This window comes from Cervus canadensis, chromosome 29 (assembly GCF_019320065.1).
Source record: "Cervus canadensis isolate Bull #8, Minnesota chromosome 29, ASM1932006v1, whole genome shotgun sequence".
In the NCBI taxonomy this organism is placed as follows: Eukaryota; Metazoa; Chordata; class Mammalia; order Artiodactyla; family Cervidae; genus Cervus; species Cervus canadensis.
Genome location: NC_057414.1, coordinates 45,769,382 through 45,792,808, shown reverse-complemented (window position 1 = coordinate 45,792,808; position 23,427 = coordinate 45,769,382). Strand labels below are relative to the sequence as shown.

General features: G+C 63.3%; 1 protein-coding gene across 4 annotated transcripts in view; it reads right to left on the bottom strand.

The window, feature by feature from the left end:
• The window catches only part of KCNQ1 (potassium voltage-gated channel subfamily Q member 1), a 364,451-nt gene extending 341,299 nt beyond the window's left edge, over nucleotides 1–23,152 (bottom strand). For 3 of the 4 annotated variants that reach the window (XM_043452116.1, XM_043452115.1, XM_043452118.1), the window contains exon 1: nucleotides 22,631–23,152. In XM_043452116.1, the coding sequence (XP_043308051.1) occupies nucleotides 22,631–23,010 (380 nt within the window). In that variant the 5' untranslated portion in view covers nucleotides 23,011–23,152. The remainder of the gene's footprint in view (nucleotides 1–22,630) is intronic. The other variant, XM_043452117.1, reaches the window with a different exon arrangement.
• Nucleotides 23,153–23,427: the final 275 nt, after the last annotated feature.

Sequence of the window (23,427 nt, the reverse complement as noted above, 5' to 3'; positions counted from 1 at the left end):
TGGCCTCAGGTGATCCGCGGCATATGGACTCTTCCCAGACCAGGGATCAACTCATGTCCCCTGCATTGGCAGGTGGATTCCTAACCACTGGACCCCCAGAGAAGTCCTATTCTTATTGCTTATTACTTCATTTCTGCTTTTCTCATATAGAAGTTTTAAATTTACATGCTTAGTTCATGTATTTATTCTCTTTTTAAGAATGATAGTACCTGTAGCTATGACTTTGCCTCAGAGTACAGATATGCACACATCCCTTTAACTTTATTATCTTATGCAGTAATAGTGCTGCTCCTGTTTTCATTTCTAAGTAGATTTTCTAAAAACCTGTTAATAATTAAACTTGTAGTTGGCATTAAATTTATATTGCAATCAAGGAACTCCAGTGTAGCTTGCTGATTTTAGATTGTACTGAGACTTTTTCAGTCTAGCATAAAATCAACTCTTGTGACTACGCCAGGAATATTGTAAAAGACATATCTTTTGCTCACAGGGTGCAAAGTTTGGCATATCTATCAATTTAACTATATTAACATCTCAAATGATTTTTCACTTTCTTGATCAAAGAGTGAATGAGGTTATTTCTCTTTGCATTTTAAACAAGTCTTGTCTTAATACCCTTTATGAACAGTTTCAGCACTGACTGTATCTTTAGTAATCCAACATTACCCTCTTTGCCCTGATTCTTTTTACTGTTATTATTTTTTATTTGTTTGGCTGCACTGGGTCTTACTTGCAGCGCATGGACCCTCCAGTTGCAGCGCGCGGGCTTGGGAGCACGTGGACGTTGATGCTGCTCAGCATGTGGGATCTCACGTCCCCAGCCGGGGACAGCACCCAGGCCCCCACGTCGCAGAGCGGCTTCTTACCACTGGGCCTGATTCTTCGCCCGAGATTAAGGCTGTGACCTCTGTTCCCTCCTGGTGCACGAGCTCAAAAATCTTCAGCCATTCTTTGATTTTGATGGTGCTGTACCTGACCTTGTGATTTTTCTAGACAACATATGTGTTTTTTAGTCAGTTCTAAGACAGAGGCTGCTAGTAAGGGGGCTCTCGCCACTGTCCACATGCATAGAAAAGTCTGGCCTGCCAGGGTGGAGACAGAAGGCAGCCTAAGGTGGGGCGGAGTGCAGAGTTGAGAGGTGGACTGGTTGCCGGTTTGTCAACTGGAGGGCAGAGGTAAGTGTGTGCAGTGAGGCTGAGACGGAGCCCCCAGGAGCACCCGCCCGGCTGGGAGGAGAGGGGAGGAAGGATATGGCACTGTGGGTGACGGATCTGAAGTCTGGAGGCAAAAGGAGAGGAAGGACACGGAAGGCAAGGCTGGGGGCAGGGCTCAGCAGTGGTGGCTGCTGCCCATCTCAGCGTGGGGGGCGGACGGGGATGAGGGGGAGGGGGAGGGGAGGAGGGGGAGGGACGGGAGACCGACGCAGCCCTCCCTCCCTCCTTCAGGAGGATGCTCCTCCCCAGGGCCCCCCTCTGGGGCACACCCCGTCCCTGACACGCCCGGGCCCGCCATCACTGCGGCGCCTTTTCATGACAGGTAGGAACTGAGGGGCTGAGACACCACCGCCACTGCAAATGGGGGCACAAGAGCAGGGCTTCATCCGACAGAAGCGGGCGCTCCCGGGGAGGGAGGGACTTGGTCCCAGGAGGGCCTGGGCGCCCCGTGTGATGGGGTGAGGGGGAGAGGGGGGAGCAGCAAGGACTGAGCATGAGGGGTGTGGGGCGGGAGGACAGGAGCCGATGTGGGCGGACACCGCGATCCGCCGTGGACAGCCCCCAGAACATGCTGCTGCAGGCGGGGCCCCCCACCCGGGGCCCCACACCCCCACCCTGGGCAGCTCCAGCCAGCGGTCACATGACCCGGTCACCCCACTCCTGGGTGCAGATGACAAAGAATCAAAAACAGGTGTTCAAACAAACACTGTACACACACATTCATAGCAGCACTGCCCACAATGGCCCGGAGGTGGAAACAACCCAAGTATCCATCAAAGGGTGAATGAGTCAACAAGACGCGGTCTGTCCACACAGTGGGATGTTATCCAGCGGGTAAAGCGACGGTATTCGAAGCCAGCCCACGACACGGGCAAAGCCTGAGAGACCTCAGTAAGTGACATCAGCCGTAAAGGGCCACTCATGTGTGACTCCATTTATACCAAACACCCACAACGGGCAACGCCACGCAGACAGAAAGCAGAGGCTGGCTGCCTGGGGCTGGAGGAGGGGTGGGAATCACGGGTAAGGCGTTTCCTATCTGGTGACGGAAAGTTCAGGAATCAGACAGAGCTGACGGTCATATAGCACTGTGAATGTACTGGACACCGCAGAACCGTTCACTCTCAGCTGGTTAAAACAGGAGACTTTAGGTATGTGATTCCCATCTCATATTAAGTTCATGCTCGCACACACACACACACACACGCACACACACTCATACACACACACACAGAGGCCTCTCTGAAGTCAGGCATCTGGATTCCCATGTGGCTTGCTTCTCACCTGCTGGGCATATTATGCCTCAGTTTCCATAAACGAGGCTGATTCAGGTCAAGTGCCTGATGGGCTGCTGGCACATGTCCGGGACCCACCCCTGTAAGGCTGACCACCACCATCACGACCCAGAACAATCCATCCTGACTCCAAGCGCCCCCATGCCAGCACCCCCTTTCTGACACTTAACCTGAACCCCACTTGCTGCATGGGGCGCCCACAAAGGCCTGAAAACAAGGCCTGGCTGCATTAAGAGGACCTCCAGCTCAGGTGGAACACCCTGATGCCAGGCCTCGGTCAGAGCAGCCCCAGGGCCACGGCGAGTGGGCAGCATCGTGAACATTTCCGAGACCCCAGCCCAGCTGGGACCCCACAGACAGGACCGCTGGGCGAACAGGGAGCCTCAGGCAGCCCTGACCACCCGCCGGCCGCTTTGGAACCTGTCCACTGGCTGCTGCAGCCCCGCTTACTCAGCTGTAGACTGGTGGGCTGCCCTTGGCCCTACCGCCCCAGCTCAGGGAGGCACCAGCAGGCTCTGGGCTGTGGCAGAGAAAAGCCCTCAGCCAGCCCGCAGAGCAACGCCAGGTCACTGACGCCTGCTCATCCCGTCCACACGTCCTGACCATAGGTCCCGCCCCAGGCACTGTCTCTGTTGGGGACACAATGACAGACCTGGATAGACACCGCCCCCACCCAGCACAACCCCCTCCCCACTGCCAGTTCCCCGCTGACGGCCGGCAACCCTCTCCACCCTGCATCTCCAAGACCAGCTTTCCTGGCGGGACCCACAGCCCCCCTCACAGCCCCCAGGGCAGAGTCCCCACTGAGTCCCTGATGCCCGCCCGCAACCCCCAAGCTAACAACGCCCCGGCCACTGTCCCTCATTGGCGGGTTTATCGTTGGATAGATGCAGAGCCGCAGGCAGAGGTCAGATAATACAGAGCTCCTCTGCTGTCCAGGGCCAGCCCCTCCTCGGAGCGGCAGAGCCTTCCGGGGGTCTGATCCAAAGGGAAGTCAAGGCTGGGGTGGGGTCTCCGGGGCCAAAGTGGGAGGTGGGGCCCAAGGTGGGTGGGACCCTATGCCCCGCTCTGCCTGGAAGGTGTCGCCCACCTGGGGGCCAAGACTCAGGGGGAGGGGGCAGGCTCCTTCCCCGAGTGACGTTTACCCCCACCTGCCACCAAGGGCCCCCCTCTCCCTGCCCATCTGGGACCTGGGAATTGGGGGCCCCTGAGGTCCAGAGCTGTGAGTCCCTCACAGAGGCTCCGGGAAGGTTGGGGCATTCTCCCAAGGTCCCTGCAGACAGCATGGAACCTGGCCACGCTCACAAGGCCACCGTGTCCACTCCTCAGTCAAGGGGGCAGGGATGGCCCCCTGCACCCCAGACAGGAGAGGGGCAAGTTCAAATGCAGGCAGGAACCGTGTCAGCAAGTAGCGCCCCACCCACTGGCCGCCCACCCATGCGCTCAGATCAGTGCGGACTTGGAGCTCTCAGCACGACCCCCTCCACTGCTCTGCCAGACCCCAGGCCCTGGCTCTCACCCCACCGAGGGCAGAGCCCCCACCCTGAGATGCACAGGCCGGCCTCGGGGGCACGCCACGCTTCCTGCATCACCCCAGCACAGGCTCCCATATATGTGCACACACCCACACACATCACACGCACCCACACACCCACACGCGTGTAAACACACAAGTACATGCACACCTGCATACACACACAGGCGTCCACACACACACATCACACGCACCCACATACCCACACGTGTGTAAACACACGAGTACATGCACACCTGCATACACACACAGGCGTCCACACACCCACACACATCACACGCACCCACACACCCACACATGTGTAAACACACAAGTACATGCACACCTGCATACACACACAGGCACCCACACACCCACACACATCACACGCGCCCACACACCCACACGCATGTAAACACACACGTACATGCACACCTGCATACACACACAGGCACCCACACCCACACACATCACACGTGCCCACACACGTGTAAACACACGAGTACATGCACACCTGCATACACACACAGGCGTCCACACACACACTCAAGGCTGAGATGCTGCCACACTCAGAACCACATCGGGGAATGGGGGTCGCTGGGCCTCCCCCATCCAGGACTCGTGTGGAGTGAGATTGGGGCTGTGGAATCCACCTTTGGGCTCCAGCAGGTGGACAGGTGTGAGCCAAGCTTCCCTACCGTCAGGGGCTTAGAATCAGGGACCAGTGCCAAGGACACTTAGGCGGGGGGCACACAGTGGGGAGCAGAGGGGGGCCCTCCACACACAGCTCAGAGGGCAGTGAGCCCGCGTGCAGGAGGGAGTCTCCATCACAGCTCCACAGAGCCCCCACCCTGAGATGCACAGGCCGGCCTTGGGGGCACACCACGCTTCCTGCATCACCCCAGCACACGCTCCCATATATGTGCACACACCCACAGCTCCAGTCTGACGCAGAAATGGACTCAAACAGACCCAACCGAAACCCAACACCAGCAGCTACACAACATCCCCCTGAGAGGCCCTGGGCTGCAAGGAGATCAAACCAGTCCATCCTACAGGAAATCAACCCAGAACATCCATTGGAAGGACTGATGCTGAAGCTGAAGCTCCAATACCTTGGCCACCGGATGGGAAGAGCTGACTCATTAGAAAAGACCCTGATGCTGGGAAAGGTTGAAGACGGGAGGAGAAGGGGACGACAGAGGATAAGATGGTTGGATGGCATCACCGACTCGATGGACATAAATCTGAGCAAACTCCGGGAGACGGTGATGGACAGAGGAACCTGACGTGCTGCAGTCCTTGGGGTCGCAAAGAGTCAGACACAACTTAACAACTCAACAACAACAACACAGCTTCTAGGAGAAAATAGAAAACCTTTGGGCCTCAGGTCAGGCAGAGGTTTCTTAGACAAAGCGCTGGAATCCCAGCCCACAGAAGGACAGACAGGGGCGTCCTTCTCCACCAGCATTAAAGGCTTTTCCTCTTTGGCTGACACCACAAACCGGGGAAAACCTGAACAGAACACGCAGGTGAAAAAGGACTCGTGTCTAGAATATCACAAACAGCCCTGAGGTCACCAGTAAGAAAACAAACAACACACCCTTCCCAACCTTTCAAACACCAGCTTCACTTGTACCTGCCCAAATCTGGAAACAGCCCAGAGGTCCACCGCCAGGCGAGTGGGGGCCCAAGCAGCCCCACTGTGGACGGCTGCTCCCCCGCTGCGAGCGGTGGGCAGCGCCCAGGATGAAGCTCTGGGGGTGCTGAGCGAGGCGGAGTGCTCCGTGTAGGACCCCCCACTCAGAAAACCCAAGCAAAGCGCAGACCGACCCACGGGGACCAGAAGTGGACGGTGGGGGCCGGGGGCAGGGCGAGAGGGAGGGCTCCCAAGGGACACAGCGACACTTTGGGGGTCGACGGATGTGCCCGCCAAGCTGACGGTGGTTTCGTGAGATGTGCATATGTCAGGACTGGTCAAGCTGCGTACTGGGCTGGCTGAGGAGTTCAAGAGCAACAGCAAACCTGAACTTTTGGGGCCAACCCAGTACCTAAAGCCGCTGATTGGAGGTCAGTTGTGTCTCACTAAGCTGTTCTGAGGGCTTCCCAGGTGGCGCCCGTGGTAAAGAACTTGCCTGCCAACGCAGGAGACACAAGAGACCTGGGTTTGATTCCTGGGTCAGGAAGATCCCCTGGAGGACAGGGCATGGTGACCCACTCCAGTCTTCTTGCCTGGAGAATCCCACGGACTGAGGAGCCTAGCGGGCTACAGTCCATGGGGTCGCAGAGTCGGACATGACTGCAGTGACCACACGCACGCAAAGCTGTTCTGGAAAAAGTGTTCTGAGAAGGGACCCACGGCAGGCACACTGGTAACAGGCCTGGCAGAAGCAGGCCTGCCCTGGGCCCCAAGATCGCCCCCCCAGGCCCCTGCACCCCGATGTCATCTCAACGGCCTCTGCAAGGCCACTTCCTGACACGGTGTCCGCCCTCCCCCAGAGCTCCTCAGCTGACCCTCTGGCCACACCACGTGCCCTGCAGGAGGCTGGCCAGGCCAGGGGACAGCGCCCCACCCTCCCCACCCCTCCAAGAATGAGGGGACAGGACACAGTCAGCACCCACCTCCCATTGGACCCGAGGGCGCCCACAGCTCAGCCTCAGCCCAGGAGCCGCTCGGGGGCGGGGTGTAAGCTCAACGGCCACAGCCCTGCCTGGCCCCTCTCACAGCCTGCCCCCTCTGGGAGCTCCTCCCTCCGGCCCCTACCCCGGGGTCGCCTGCAGCACACATGGGCCCCCACGGCCTGGGAAGACCCCGGCCACACCAGCTGGCTGTGCCCAGGACTGCCAGCCGGGAGGCCCTGGGAAGGTGTGGGGCAGGCCCGCGGGGTGCCCCCCGAGCAGTGGACAGACAGGATGGGGCAAGCAGAGGCCTGGGGCTGCCACCCCCAACCGTGACCCGGAGCCCTGCCGGGGCCCTGGGAAGTGGCTGCGGAAGGCATAGGTGGGCCACGGCATCCAGAATGCTCAGGAGCAAAGGTCATGGCGGAGCAGAAGGGACAGGAGAGCGGGCCGGGGCCTCGGGGCTTCACTTGCCCGCTGGGCACTGCCGGGGCACAGGCCACCCCCCGGGGGAGTGGCTGGCGGGGGCAAGGGGCATGGCCCCAGCTAAGCTGGACCCCAGGTCACATGGAACTGCAGGCCCAGGGCACCGAGGGGGAGGGGGCTGCCCGATGCCCAGGCTCAGGGCTCACGCGGGGTACCCAGCGGGCGGGGGGTGCCTGAAGCCTGAGTCCTACCCAGGGCTGGGCTCACTCGTGGGCCTCAGCCTGGGTGCACAGACCCCACCCCAACAGGCCCATGACCATGGCGTCATCGCAGGATGTCCCCAGGCCTGGCTCGGAGGTACGTCCCTGGGCTGGACACCACGCTGAGACCACACCGCTGTGGCTGGCTGTCCCCATGGGGTGATGACCCCCGGGCGGCCCCATCTCTTCCCAGCTCCGCTCTCATCACCACCGAGGGCCTCTCTGGGGTCTGCTCCCCCCATTAGAAGGCAATGACCCCTGGGGCCACCAGGAGCCATGGGACAGGCCCACTGGCTCAGCGGACTGTGGATGCCCCCCCCTTTAAGGAGACCATCGCCCTCTCCTCACGACAGCGCCCCTGCACGTGGTGAGGCCGCCCACAGCGCCCACCTGCCCGCTGCGCTCCAGGCCCGCGGGGTGCTGACCTCCTCAACCCTCCGCAAGCAGGGGCCCTAACCCGCAGCCTGCCCTCCACAACACCGGGCGATGCCTTCACCGGCACAACTCGGGGGCGGACGCTACTGGTGTCTGGTGGGTGCCGAGGCCAGGGGTGCTGCTGCCCTTGTGGGGCACAGGAGGCCCGCCCCAGGAATGATCCAGATTAAAAAGCCAGGAGCGCTGGGGCAGGCAGGGGCACCTGCACTATAAACCGAAAGCTCTCGCGATCCCCGGTGCAGATAAGACAGCTGAGGCCTCGCATGAAGCCACCATCACGCCAGACACGTCCAGGACCAGGGCACAGAGCCTGCCCGCCCCATATCACCCTGAAAACGGGAGCGCTTTCTCTCCATGCCCGCCTGGCAGCGCCCACCCTCACAACACCAGCCAGCATTCCTGCAGCCAGGCTACCACGGGCAGGGCCAGCCAGCCGTGAGCTCTGCACAGGGCCTTCTGGCCCCCAGGATCATGTTCCCCAGGGCAAGGCTGACACCAGAGGCCGAGCCCCGAGGCGGGGCAGGCATCTGTGATGCCACCCCAACTCCCACTCTGGGACACGCCCAGGGGCCGGGAACACTGCCAGCCCCTCACCCCTCCGAGGACAGCACCTCCCAGACCCTCACTGTGCAAGGCCCTACCCTGCTCCTGCAAAGTGGAAGACGTGTCAGGGATGGTGCAGACACAGAGGGGCCTGGGGAGGGGCCCGCCCCCTGGAGAGGAAGCCCAGGGTCTGCTCCACTGACACCCACCTGTCCAGGCCGGAGCTCAGCCAAGGTGGCCCCTTCTCCCACCCGCTCTCCCAGCTACAGGGCGGTCACTGTCCAGCCTCATCAGCAACACGTCCTGAGCAGAGGCTTCCCCCGAGTCCCCTGGTCGAGGCCTCGGCCCAGGACCAGGGGGCACAGTGCCCTTGTGCCCAGCCCCCAGCCTGGGAGGCCATGCCAAGGCGGTCACCCAGCTCCCCGAGGAAGGGCGGGTCGTGTTACCAGCCGGGCAGGTGCCGCCAGGAACCACCCAGATCCAGAACCACGGGGGAGGCTCAGCTCCCACCAGGCCTGCCAAGCCGAGGATGACCTTCCTGCTGCTGGGGCCACTACGGGCAGGCGAGCAGACGGGCCAGGCCGTCCTTGGGAGCTGCCCAGGCTCGGGGCCGACCACACACGCCTGTCCCTGGAAGCAAGCGTCAGGCTGCAGGACCACCCGGGGCCACCCCTTCAAAGCCCCGCCCCAGATGCTCCTGGCCGGGGCCCCCCAATGCGGCGTGATGGTGGGAGGGGCAGAGCACCAAGCCCACGCGGCCTGGTGGGCCGGGCCCAGGACCTGCAGCCTCGACTCAGGCCCAGACCTGTTGGGAACACCCAGGAGGCAGGGCACCTGCTCCAACCATCAGCAGGCAAAGCAGCCCCGCCTGGCCCCTGCAACACCCAGCAGGCCCCCAGGCTGCTGTGCCCATCGCCAGGGCACAAGCCCCGGGCTGAGCCGGCCCAGAGCAAGAGGCCAGCAGCCACTCAGGGAGCAAGGGACCAACCCGGGAGGGGGTCAACGCAGCCCTGCCACCCTCCCTGATGGGACCTGGGCACGTGTCTGTCCCCTCACGGCCTCCACCCACTTGACAGGCTGTGGGGCCATCAGCTGCCCCCCACCCTGATGGGCGTGAGCCCCTCCAGCTCAGACCCCAAGACAAGCCTGGCCGTGGAGGAGTCAGAGGTCTCGGGCCACCTGGCCGGGCAGAGGGCAGCTGGCCGCCAGCCCAGGGAGCCGCCCCAAGGGCCGCGGCTGCAGGGAGGGCCCCGGCCTCCCTCCTGGATAGGCAGCTAGGCTCCCAGGCTGGGCACTGGGGTCAGTGTCATTGCAGCTAAGAAAGAAATCAGACTTCTCTGATAAAGAACAAAAGCAAGGAAACAATGAACAGCCTGGAGAAGGACCATACACAGGCCTGAAAGAGTGAAGCCGTTTGGTGAATCTTTAGCTGTTACTATGAACAAACACTCACAGCCAGACTTGGTCTTCACAGCGCTAATTGCTCTCAGACCTCACAGGCCCTGGGAGCCTGCTGTCCGGGTCCTAGGCTGCCCTTCCTGCCCCAGGACTAAGGCCTCTGGGGGGCTCCCTCCCCCATCAGCCGGCTCCTTTTGCGTCTGGGCAGGACCACCCCAGACCTGGGCCGAGAGGGACCCGACAGGGCAGTGCTATCATGACCCTGAGGGAGGCTGGGGTCCCCTGCACAGCAGGCCTGCCCATTCCCTGCAGTCCCCGCCCCCAAGTCTCCCCAAGAGCAGGGCCTGGGGCCCAGGCCTGTCCCGGCCCAACCCAGAGGCAGTGTCCGGATGCCAGCAGGCACAGACACCTCACTGCCCTCCCAACCCCACCCCATGCTCAATACCCTCGGGATGCCCGGCCACTGGCAGGGAGAGGGGCCCCAGGACCCTCTTAGGGCCTGCGGGCTGCTGATGTTCATAAAAACAACCCTTTACGATGATTTTTGAAACAACCAGTATTTTCAAAGTGGAAAATTCAGAGAAGCAAAAGTTTAAAAATTGCAACCCAGAACCCACACCCGGAGGCAACCACCAGGAACCCCTCAGCGTCCACTTCCGGACCATCCCCTTCTGCTCGACCGTGCGTTTTGGGCCCTGTGACCCCGGGACCCGATGTCTGCGACTGGTGGGCGCTTGCCACCTGCCGCGGTCACAGCTGGTCCAGGCCACACGCGCCCCCCGGTGCCCTGCCTCACGCAGACACAGCCCTTCAGCCGGGTTCCCTGGCAGCAAACCAAGCCCCACGCCCAACAAGGAGCCCCCGGGGGCCGGTTCCACCATTCCCTTCCCTATGATGGGTTTGCTGAGCACTTTCTGGGGAGCTGGCCCCGGGGGCATGGACCCTGGAGTGGTCAGTGCAGCCAGGAGCCTGGCCAGACATTTCAGGAATGGCCCCCTCCCAAGAAGCATCCTGGAGTCTCAGGAAGCGGGGAGGCCACTGCTTAGCACCTCGAGTCCTCCAAACCAGGGTCAGACCTCGGCCCCGTGGTCTCCGAGCTCCCTGAATGAGCACCGAGTCACCCCGGGGGGCCACGGGGAGCCCTCCCCAGGTGACCACCTCACCCCACCCCCATCGGAGGAGGCCTGCGGACACCCAGGGTGGCGTGACTTGGCGGTGGCGGGCGGCCCGCCAGAGACCTTGATAAGAGCACAGTGGGGGGGCCTGTCCTGGGGATGAGGCCAGCGAGGCCCGCAGAGCCCCCAGCCCCGCCCGTCCCCCTCATGGCAAGGGCGGCCAGAACATTCCAGTGCTGCCTGGGAAGTGCCCGGGAGAGCGGTGCCCGCACCCCCGCCGAGCTGCCCGCGGGAACTTGGGCCTCGATCCAGGGGACCAGACAGGGGAGGGCAGAGAGCAGCCTCCACCCCCGGGGGTTTCTCACCCACCTCCTGTTTCATCCTCAGCCTGGGGACAGAGCGGGGTGGGGTGGAGGGCCGACCTCTCCAGGGACACAGGGGGGTCACCTGGTGGCCCCCGGGCGTACACAGGTTAGGGACAGGCCAGGAGCAGAGCCATGGGGTGTGGCTCCCCACCATGATCAGGCAAGCTGGGGCCTCCTGGGGTCCGCCCCACTCCCCTCACCCCCCACTCAGCAACCCCAGGGTCTCAAACACGCCGGGACCCTCACCTAGGCCCCCACACAGCTGCTGGGCTCGCTCGATTGAAACTGGAACTCTGCCCTCCCATCCCCCCAGGCCCCTCACCCCTGCCAGGCCTCCCCGAGCGGTTTGATTCTTTGTGGGGTCACCCTTCCCTTCCGCACCCCAGGGCACACGAGAGGTGGGCGGGAAGCACCCACAGGACGGCCATGCACAGTGCCGGTGGGGTCTCCAGGGGACGCGGGGGGCGCTGCGAGGGCTGCCACCTCAATCGGGGCCAACACTGCATGAGGCTCCCGTGGCACCTGAGGCAGCACGTTCCAGAAACGGAGCCCCTCGCTGGAGCCCGCGGGGCATCCGGACGAGACAGTCAGAGGGAGGCGGCGAGTCCAGACTCAGTGGCACAGAGGCAGCGCGGGCACTGGCCCCGCCAGCCAGCAGGCTCATGTCCACATCACCCACCACGGCAGGCAGCCCTGGAGGCAGCGTGCAGATCCACCCACACGTCCACGGACCCAGAATCTAGGCCACGGAGCGCTCCCGTGGCTTCCCAAAGTGACGTCCACAAGGACAGCCCTCCCGAAGACAGGCCTGGGGATCCCAGCAGGACAAGACTGGTCTCCCCCTACCAAGGACTTTCTGCAACTTTTCTAGGTGGTGGGCTTCAGCTAGGTTGTCCCAGGACAGCCGATCCATCCCAACCACCCTGGGGATGGGTCTGGCCAAAGTCACACTGCCTGTAGACCCTCTCAGGACTGCAGGTGACCAGTACACCTGGTGGGTGCTGGGACCTTGTGAAGTCATCCAGCCCCCTGTCCACCCATCCACCTGTCCATCCATCATTCCACCTGTCTGTCCACCCATCCACACATACTTCCATTCATCCATCCACCATTCCACCTGTCCATCCAGCATCCATCGCTACATCTGTCTCCCCACCCATCCACCCCCACGTCCATCCATCCATCTGTCCATCCATCCATCCACCTGTCCATCCACCATCCATCCCTACATCTGTCTGTCCACCCATCCACACCCACATCCATCCATCCCTACATCTGTTTGTCCACCCATCCACATCCATGCATCTACCTGTCCATCCATCCATCCACCTGTCCATTATCATCCATCTCTATAACTGTCTGTCTACCCATCCACACCCACATCCATCCATCCATCTGTCCATCCATCCGTCCATCCAACATCCAACTCCATTCTTTGGCATTGCCCTTCTTTGGGATTTGAATGAAAACTGACCTTTTCCAGGCCTGTGGCCATTGCTGAGTTTTCCAAGTTTGTGGGCATATTGAGCGCAGCACTTTCACAGCATGATCTTTTAGGATTTGACCACCTGATGAAAAGAGCCGACTCATTGGCAAAGACCCTGATGCTGGGAAAGATTGAAGGCGGGAGGAGAAAGGGGCCAACAGAGGATGAGATGGTTGGATGGCATCATCGACTCAATGGACATGAGTTTGAGCAGACTCCAGGAGATAGTGGAGGACAGGGAAGCCTGGCACGCTGTGGTCCATGGGGTTGCAAAGAGTCAGACACGACTGAGCGGCTAACAGCAGCATCTGTCAGCTCTTTCCTGTGCTCAGCGTCCCAGCTCTCACGGACACCAGCAGAATTCCTCAGCAGCCTCACCCCACGCTTCCCACGCCAGGCACTTAGAATCGCAAAACAAATACCATCACAACCGCACATGTGCACACACTCAGCTCTGCTCCTCCTGAGCAGACAGCCCTCAGGCCGCAGGTCATCTGAAATAAGACCTTTTCTGGGAATCATTCCACCCCCTCCCTCAGTGAAGCTTAGGGTCATTTAGGTTTTGAGGGACTTCTTTTTCTATTTAAGATTTATTCAGGGATTTGGGAGATCAGGGGTTGCTTTTGTATTTAAAATTATGGGAACTATTAATGAGGTTCCAAAGTCAAGCCTATAAAACCATCAAACCGTTCTTAGAAACATTTAGGTTCTGTCATGTCCCCCCTACCAGTAATCCTTCCACTACTTTTGCTTCTTAATATAAAGCTGCAGGCGGATTCTTAACCAGCTGAGCCACAAGGGAAGCTCAATATAAAGTATATATCAGTGCCCCCTTGTATTAGAGGAGCAGCAGCTTGTTATATTTTTATCCACTGTCTGTGTGGGTTTTTTTTTTCATGTAAAAATATTTCCTAACCGGACTACCCTGGTGGTCCAGTGGTGGAGAATCCACCTACCAATGCTGGGGAGGTGGGTTTGATCCCTGGTCAGGGAACTAAGATCCCGCATGGTGCACAGTGTGGCTAAAAAATAAAAGTTTCTTTGAAAGAAAAAATCAAAATTAAAAAACAATTTCCTGGCAGCCACTCCGTTAAAACACGTGGAGACCGCACTGTCCTTCTGTCACACCTGCACAATCCTCTGCAGGCCGTGAACACAACCTGCCTCCTACGGGCGGGCGTTCGCGTTCCCCACCTTCTGCTATTACAAAGAATGCTTCAACAATCAGCCTTGGGCTTCTCCAGTGGCTCAGTGGTAAAGAATCTGCCTGCCAACGCAGGAGACATGAGTTCGATTCCTAGGCCGCGAAGATTTCATATGCCGCAGAGCAACTAAGCCCGTGCACCACAAGTATTGAGTCTGTGCTCTAGAGCCCCAGAGGCCGCAACTACTGAAGCCCGGGCTCCCTGGGGTCCACGCTCCCCAGCAAGAGACACCGCCGACCACAGCTACAGAGTAGCCCCTACTCCCCACAACTAGAGAAGAGCCTGTGCAGCAGTGAAGACCCAGCGCAGCCAAAAATCCAGGTTCCAAAAAATTTTAAATCCAATCAGCCCTGTGCATGTGTACTTTGGTTTTGGGGTGGCGGGGGGCAGGGGGCAGTATCTTCAAGACAGACAGGTCCCCAGAAGCAGGCCTTCTGGGCCCAGGGTACGGGCAAGCATGCTCGTGCCAGACGCTACCAAATGCCAAATGCCGTGCTCAGAATGGGGTCTACCGTCATGCAGGCCCTCCAGCGGCAGGGGTGCCTCTTCTCCACAGCCTCGGCTGCCACCAGCTGCGGGCGTCGTCTGCATTTCCGCCAGCCCAGGCGGGGGGCACCCCACGAAGCCCCACCTGTGTGTCTCTGACCTTCTCACACTGCCCCGGCGGCTGCTTTGCCCATGAACTCTCTCCACTCACATCTCTTGCTCATCTTCCTTGGGGCCACCGGGCTTCTCCTTCTCTGTTTTAGAAAGGCTCTCTGTCTTAGAGACACTAACCCTGTGGATGTACTGCAATCCTTGGTCCTCCACCAGTCTCTTTCCATCTCACGAGCTGGTGGTGCGCAACAGCGGCATTTCCCTCCCACACAAACGTTTCCTTAATGCGCCGGCTTTGAGCCACAGAGAGGCCTCCCCACCCTCACCCTTGGGCTGCGGAGGGTCCCCTGAGTCTCCTCCGGGTACTCGAGAGGTCCTCCGACCACTTGGGCGCCATCCCAGGGTGCAGCGAGAGAAGCCAGTCCACCCTCACCTGCTCCTCTCGGTGAGTCACCTACTAAAGACCCCACTGGTTGGAGATGCTGCCTACAGCTTTGGCTAAATTTTCATATGCAATTGGGTCCACACGTGGATTATTTTTTACTCTGTTTTATTGCTTGTCCGCATGCCAGTACCACACTGTTTTTACTACCCGAGCTTTGTTTTATAACATTGTGAGCCTCCCAGCCAAGAACGTGGATGTGACTTCTGAGAGAGACCAGCTGGGGATGTCTTGGAGCAGAAATCCAGGCCACGTGGCCCGTCGAGATGACATATCTCAAGCACGTGGTCGCAGGGCTACTCAGGTACCACGTGGAGCTCCCCTGAGTGCCCTGAGAACCCTCAACTTCTCCCCGTGAGGGGTGGGGCACCTCTGGGTCAGGGGCCTGTCCCTCAGGTCAGGGCTCCTCCTGCAGGCCCCTCCCAGCAGGGTCGGCCAGGCAGTTGAGGAGGAGCCCCTGGTCCAGAGCAGGGGGCGGCGTGTGGTGAAGTGGGGGTCCTGGCATGGCTGGGCATCTCCATATGGAGAAGTGTTCCAAGGCGGGAGGGACTCAGGGGCAGGGCAGGGACTCTGGTTCCGTTTTCTGACTTCCTCTAGATCTTTGCACAGTGCTCAGCAGCAAATTTGGCAAGAGGATACGGAAGGACCGTCCCAGGGCATGCTTTCCAGAAGGAGAAGAGAAGGGTGCCCACCCCCAAGAGACACAGAGGGGAGGCCCACAGCCGCTGGTAAACACCCGGCGGGCAGGGGGGGCCCGGAGCATGCCCGGGACAAGAGGCAGGCGTGAGGCCAGCGCTACGGGAGATCAGAAAGGGGTGGCCATCAGGCACTTCCTGGACACGGCCGGGGGGGCCTCTGCAGAGCGGGGGTAAGAGCCAGCAGGGGTGGGTGCCCACGCGTGTACACACCAGGCGTGACACGGGGAGCCTCAGTGTCGGAAGAGATCCAGGCAGAAGTAGGGCAGCTTTCTGGGGCAGCCAAGCCAAGCAGCCAGGCCTCAGTGTCCCCATCATGAGTCACGGAGCAGGAAAGGTGTGCAGAGACCACGCCTGAGGCCCAGAGGCCCAGAGTGGGCACGCGGGCCTGGGGTCGGGGTCGGCCGCCGCAGCCCCCGCGAGGTGGGCACAGCGTGTGCAGGTCAGGGGGCTGCTGGGAGAGCCCCCTCTGACGGGCGGAGCCAACATCCCCACGGAGCGCCTGGGACCACGGCTGAGTCTCCCCGTGCCCAGAGCCCACCACAGACGCCGACACGCTGCCCCCCCTGGGCCAGGCGTCCCTCCCCGGGCGGGGATCACGCGCCCACAGCGGCTCCGGCCCCTCCTCGGGACACACTCTGTTTGCAGGCTTCTCACCCGGGCAGCGAGGATCCGCTCCCACCCAGCAAGGGCAGCTGTGAGGATGGAGGTGTTCCAGGAGAAAGGGCTCCGGAAAGAACCCGCCACGAACACGCGGGGGCCTGCAGGACTCTCCCGCAGCCCCAGAGGGTCCCGGGGTGCCTGCCCGTCACTCTCTGAGCTCACCCGCCTCCCCAGCTCAGGAATGTCACTGGATAAAAATACCCACAGCCAGTGTCACCGGGCCCGCCCGCCTGTGGGGCTCAGGGCTGCCGGGCAGCGGGCTGACCGCCACGGCCGGGCCGCAGGGCTCCTGGGCTTCCCGGGCTGGACACCACGTGACCCTGCCCCCAGCACCTACCCTTGCTGGGTATGGGCTGTGGATCGAGACGGCTTCCCCAGCGGCCCTGCGCACCCACTCGGACCCTTGAATGCCCAGGGGCACAGAACGGCACACACTAATGCCCCACCAGCACCGGAATGGCTGAGCCACTGGGGGCCCTGGGCACCACGGAACAGGGCGGCCGTGCGAGGCGGCATGGCTGTGCCTGGGGAAACATGGGGAGGCTTCCTGGAGGGAGAGGCCTCCGAGCTGGGCCTCAGCCTGTGGTTCTGGGCAGCAGGGCTTTAGGGCCGAGACCGAAAACAGCCCATCACAGGCCTCCGAAGGCCAGGCCCCCAACCCCAGGGCGGCAGCCCCCGGAGTGGAGAGCCAGGGCCCAGTCACGCTGGCACATCCGGGGAGGCCCAGCCTGTGCTTTGGAGCCAGCTTCCTTTTCTCTCTTCCCCCAACAAACGGTGGCACCCACCTCTCACAGGCCCACGCCACCCCAGGGTCAGCATTACGAGCCCCGCCCAGGGCCTCCCCAGGCCTGCCCAGATCCTGGGTAGGACGAGCTGCGGGCTTTGGAGCCGGGCAGCCTTGGGCACACCAGCTGTGGGGCCACGGGCCTGTCTCCTCCCCTCTGAGGGCCTAGGATTTGCACAGGGCACAGGCCCATCCCTCTCCACCCTCCTCCAGCCGGGGAGAGCCAGGCTGGCCCTCTGCATCAGCACCCTCACCCCAGCCAGCGCCCACGGGGCTCAGAGAAGGGGCCCAGGGCACCTGGACCAGGCAGCAGGAGGCAAACCATGGCGGGGCCAACTGTCATCACACGACCAGAAGGAAAATGGCCCCTGGGGCTCAGGTCACCTGGAGTCACAGCGATCATTCCACCTGCAGCAGAGCTGGGCCCCACCCCTTGCCAACTGCACCCCTACCTTCCATGAGATCTGGGGTGGTCACAGCACCCAGGGGACCATGGAAGGGAGACCCCTGGCCCTCTCTGCCCTCGGGACAGAGTGCAGCCCCCTGACCTGCCTGGGGACCCCAGGCTACCTCCACGCTCTGCCCTTTGCTCCAAGGCACCTCCCCGGGGAGAAAGCTGGCCCTGCCAGGCCCCCCATCCAGGCCCAGAGCCTCGACGCCTGAGATGAAAGGTCGGGTGACAGAGCTGGTCCTCGCTCTCCCAGAAGTGGAGCCAAGGCACCCACACACACGCACGCCCGCAGCATCTCCCAGCATGACCACACCCCTCGTCACCCCAGCTCCCCTGGGCCGAGCACCTTCTCCCCGCACGCTGGCATCTGTGGACACCGTCTCCACGTGACAGAGGCCACGTGTGACACCGTGCCGGCCGGCCGTCTCATCAGGGGCGGGGGCGGGAGCCACGAGAGAGGCCACACAACCTGAAAGTCAACTCAGGACGTGGTTTGAGAGGAGCTTCCCTGGGTCCCTGGACCAGACCAGGAGGTGGGGGTGCTCAGCCCGGGGTCCCCCATCAGGAGCACCTCCCCACTCAGTGCCCGGCACCTGGTGCTGGTGAGAAACCAGGGCTCCTGACTACGGACACCCCTGGCTTCTAGCAGCATCCCCAGGGCCTGCTGGTCCGCCGAGCCCCCTTCACACTGAAGAGTCAGCCTGAGAACAGGCTTCTGCAGGAGGAGGACTGCAAGCTGCCGTACCTCCAGAAGCCAGGGTGTGGGAGTCGGCCACCCCAGGTGGAACCCGGACCCCGGGCGGGGCGGGGGGTGCAGTGCCCCAGTCCCGCCTTGGCGGCTCAAGCGTCTGTCTCCTCCGGGTCAAACCCCACCCCAGCTCCAGGACGCCTGCGCGGGCAGCTCCCCGGGCACAGGCGCTGAGTGCTAACGGGCCCCTCCTGCCCCTCCAGCCCCGGGCACCCCCACGGGCGCAGGCGGGGGCCACGGGCACCAACCCCCGGGCAGCCGACGGTTCAGCGCCAGGCACGGGCAGACATTCCCTCCCACTGAGCAGTCCTGCCCAAAGGTGCCAGCACACACCAAGCCCACCGCAGAGGAGGGGGTGGGGGCTCGGGGGGCCAGGAACCTAGCAGGGTGGCCCAGCCGTGGGGCAGCACGGGGCATGAAGCCTGGGCCCGCCGGCGGCCAAGCTCCCGGCCAGCCCGTGTCCTGCGCCAGGCCGCCCCCGGGCCCCAGACCCTCGGCGTGCGCTGGGTGTACCTTCCAGCTCAGGGGCTCCCACCTCTTGGACCGTCCCCCCTCCCTACCATGTCTCTGGGTGCTCAAGCTTTCCTAGGAGCCCTCCTCCTCTGCTGGTAGCCCTGGTGTAAGGGACACAGGGGGCTCCTCAACCAACACCAGGCCAGGACGAGGCGCTGGACATGCAGAGGGCAGTGGGTCCAGAAACACTTGGGTCTGGGGTGGCGGTGCAGGGTCTCCGGACAGCGAGGGGGAGACCAGGGAACCAGGTCCCAGAGAACATGACGTGGGGAGAAGCAGAAGGAACCCCCAGCTTCACAGGGTGTTGGGGGCCGAGGAACAGTTAGCGGAAAGCAGTCAGTGTGAGTCCCTCTGCGCCACCCCATGGGCTCTAGCCCACCAGGCCCCTCCGTCCATGGGATCCTCCAGGCAAGAACACTGGAGTGGGTTTCCTTTCCCTTCTCCAGGGGATCTCCCTGACCCAGGGATCGAACCCAGGTCTCCTGCACTGCGGGCAGTCTCTTTACCCTCTGAGCCACCAGGGCAGCCTCTGGGCGTCCTAAAGGGCCCGGTGAGGAGACCAGGGAGCCCGACCACCTCTGCTGGCTCCCCTTCCAGGCCTGCGAGACCCTGACTCGAGCCTGGGGTGAGAGGGGCGCCTGCGGGGGGCTGGTGGGGGGGATACAGCTCAGGAACTGGCCTCCCCTTTCAGAAGGGCGGGCGGGCTCTGCCCGGCAAACAGCCAGGCCAGCTGCCAGCGCCATCAATGATTAACGCCCGCTGTGAAGGTGCCGCCCGAACCGCCGGGAAGTGGTTGGGAACCCGGGAAGGGCAGGGATGGGACGGGATGCACTCCCGAGGCCCCCCACCAAGCCCCCCCAAGCCTCCCCCCAGTGTCCAAGCTTCTCCCACCAGCAGGGACGCAGGTGGAGGGGACTCGGGGAAACTGAGGCAGGGGGTTTCTCCCCGGCTGGCGGTGGGTGCAGCCGGGAGGAGGCAGGTGTCTGCTTGTGTCACCCTGCAGCTCCCAAGAGGTGGGGTTGGGGGGAAGGGGTGTCAGGGAGGGAGAAGGCGAAGGAGAGAGGAGCGGTCCCAGGGGCTCCTTGCTTGGCAGAAGGGACAAGGAACCTGTGGGCACCTTCCACCCCGCCTTCCACGGTTCAGGGCCGGGGCCCAGGCCAGTTGGGAGGCTGGCTATGGGACCCCTGGGCCCGCCTCCAGTGCAGGCGTCCCCCCCAACCAGACAGCTCCCCCAAGGCCCATGAGCAGAGAGGCCACGGCACCCGCCATGCCCCGAGCTAGAGTAGGCGCCACCCCACAGTGAAGAGCCTCAGACCAGGACTGGGGGCAGCAGGCAGGAAGGCCAGGCGGGCAGGGGCAGTGCCCGGGCGGCAGCCTCCTGCCTCTGACCCCAGCAGACGGGGCAGGCCAGGCGCGCACAGGAAGGGCTGCTCTCCTCGTGGCCGGAGCAGGGGTTCCCCGACCAGGAGAGGGACAGGATATCCTGGCCTCCTTCCCCAGCTGTGCCTGCGACAGTGTGCCCAGCCCCGCGGGGCAGCGGACAGCAGCTCTCACACCCACGCAGGCCCCGGCCCTTCAAGGCCAGGCTCATCCTTCCTGGGCCGGAAACCCAGCTCGGCCTGGGTCGTAACAACCATCCTGCCCTTTCACAGTTGGCCTCACCAAGGAGAGAGCTCGCTCTCTGCTCCTGTCTCGGACCCTGCCAGAGCCGCAGCGGGTACCGTCCACCCCTCTTCTCGGAGCTGCGACCAGCCTCTGGCCACTCAGCCCAGGCTGCCCCTGCCATCCCAGCTTGAAGCCAGGTGCCCTCAAGAGACTGGCCAATTCAGAGAGTGTCCCGTGGCTTTTGCCAATCTCCTAGAGACGAGAGGACACCTTCCCGGGCCCCAGAGAAGTCACGTCGCCTGCCCGGCCAGGGTCGACCTGCAGCCCCACCCTGAGTGGGGGGCTGCACACCCTGCTTGGGGGGCTGCACTTGCCTCTTCCGGACAGGGATGCAGGTGGGAAAAGACTGGCCCAAGGTCACCAGGCCACTCGCAGGGCCTCACCTCCCCAGTTCCTCTTCCCCACAGGGGGAAGCCGCTGGGCCACTGTCCACAGAGGCCACCACGGTCCCCAGAAGCCACCCCGGCCCTACAGCTCCTAGGGAGGCTGGGCAAGGCAGACCGTGCTGAGCAAACTTCCGAGAGCTAAACAATCGGAATCAGGAAGAAAACACAAGTGTAAGCAGTGACTTCCTCTGGGGTGCGGCGGGCCCTCTTCCTCCAGCAGGCACCGCGGCTGCCAGGGAGCCAGGGCGAGGCGAGCGCCCCGGGCCTGCGACCCCGGGATGCGAACCGGTGGCCTGTCTGCAGGCCCCTCACTCAGCAGCCCTCGGGGGGTGTGGAGGCACTGCTGACTCCCGAAGCGGTGCTCTGCCTGGTCCTCCCATCTGTGCCCGGTGCTGGCACACAGGGTCCCAGGCCAGAGTGCCGGCTGGGCAGGGTCTGCGTCGGGACTGGCTGTGGGGTCCCCGACGGTGAGCACCTCGGGGAGCCTGGGGCCCAGCTGGTGACGGCTGTGCATGGCAGCTCCCACGAGCCTGCTGTTGGCGGGGTGCTCACATAGCCAGCACCAGACGGGCCGGGTCCCCCGGGGTCGGTGCACACGCACATCCCCCAAACCCCGAGACAAGCCTCTGCTGCTGCAGCTAAGGGCAAGGCCGCCCTCTCCGCAGACAGCCACGGCCACCGCGAGGCCCCCTCAGCCCCCTCGGGAGGCAGGAAAGTGGGGTCGGGAGGACCATGGCCACTCTGCGCCTCTGAGGACACTGTCTCCAGGCCTGGCCCTGCTGCTCTGGAAGGGCCACCCCACCCGCACCCCTAGTACCACCAAGCTCAGAGGGGAGAAAGTGAGGGACACAGGCTGTGCCCCCCACCTCGCCATGCCCGCCAAGACTCTGCTCCCCGGCCACCCCTCTGCTCCCCGGGGCCAGTGACAGCCCTGGACACCCTGCAGCCAGCGGTCTCCCAGGCCAGCCAAGGTGGGAGGGCCGAGCACCTGCCTCGACCGACGGGAGGTCAGGGGAGGCCCCTCTGGGCACCCCCAGAGCAGCCCGTGGATGCCAAGCCTAGGCTCACAGGCCGGAACCACATGGAGAGGCCACTGACCAGGCGGCTGGGCCAGGCGGGAGCAGGACCAGGTGCCGCCAATAGGGCCCGGCTCTGGCCTGGCGCACGGCTTCCTCCAATCCACCAGCGACCAGCAGAGTCAGGGTCCCCCTCTCTCCTCTCGCCCCAGCCTTGACCCCTCCAGGCCCTCTGCCTCAACCCAGGTTTCTAGGAGCCGGGTCAGGTTCACGTGGGGCCGTGGGCACCCCCTCGGCCATGCTGACGCCTCAGCCACAGCATAAAGCCAGCCACCTTCTGCGAAAGCCCTGCTCTGCTGGCCCGGGAGACCCCCTCCCCTGTTGGGGGGCACCGGGACCCTGTCTTCTCTTGTTTGTCAGCCCCCCAGAGTTCTCTCCCCTGCTTACGTGCTCTCAGAACAATTAACACCTGGGCCAGCCCTGCGGGGCCCAGCAGACCAGCCCTGGGCACGGGCACTGCTCCCAGCTGGTTCCCGCACCCACACATGCCCGGGCAGCGCCAGCGGGGAGCTCCCCACCCGTGCGGGCTCAGACCCACAAGGCCCTGAACTTCACCTGACAGGCTCCCCGCTGCTTCTGTCTTCCCATTAACCCTTCCCTTCCCTCCCGGCGGGTCGACGCCGCAGCTCTGGCAAAGTCCCTCTGGCAGCAGGTGGCACCGGGACTTCGCTGCCCGCGCTACCTCCCCAGTCCCGCGGAAAGCCCTTCCCGGGTGCCGGCCAGCGGCGATACTCACACGGCGAAGTGGTAGACGAAGCACTTCCAGCCGGTGGGGCGCTCGAGGAAGTTGTAGACGCGGCCCTGGATGTGAGTGCGGGCGAGCAGCGGGCGGCGCGCGCTGTAGATGGAGACGCGCGGGTCCAGGCTCACGGGCGGCCGCGGGCCAAGGTCGGCGGCGGCGGGGGGCGAAGCGGGAGCGGCGGGGGACGCGGGGCCCGGGGCGCCAGGAGGGGCGATGGGCGCGTAGAGCGCGCTGCCTGCCGGATTGCCCTCGGCCAGCTCCAGCGAGAAGGGGCACTTCTTCGCCAGGCCCGCGCTGCCCCGCCGGGCTCCCGGCAGGCGGCCGCCGCCCCAGCGCTTCCTCTCGGCCCTGGGAGGTGAGGTGGCCGCGGCCATGGCCAGGCAGGGGCCGTGGTGGGCGGCAGGAGCTGCAGCGAAGGCGGGCGCCCGGGCGCAGTGCGGGGGACCGCTGCTGCCAGCCCCGCCGGGGCCGCTGTCCCCCGGCCCGGGCGTGGGGGGCGGGGCCGGCTGCCCGGGGCCGGTCCGGGGGTTGGCGAGCCCCGCCCCAGGCCGGACGCCCCGCCCCTCACCAACCTTCGCGCACCGGGCACCCCAGCCCTCCGGCCCGGCTCCGCCCATCTGCGCCCACCTGCTCGGCCCGCCCTCTCCACCTGCTCGGTCCACCAGATCCCGCGCTCCTCGCTTCTCCCCCCCGCCTGCGCCCACGTGCTCGCTCACGCCAAGCCCACCTGCGCGGCCTGCGCGAAGCCCCCACATAAGCCAGCAAGGGAGGCTCGGAGGGTCCGCAGGGTG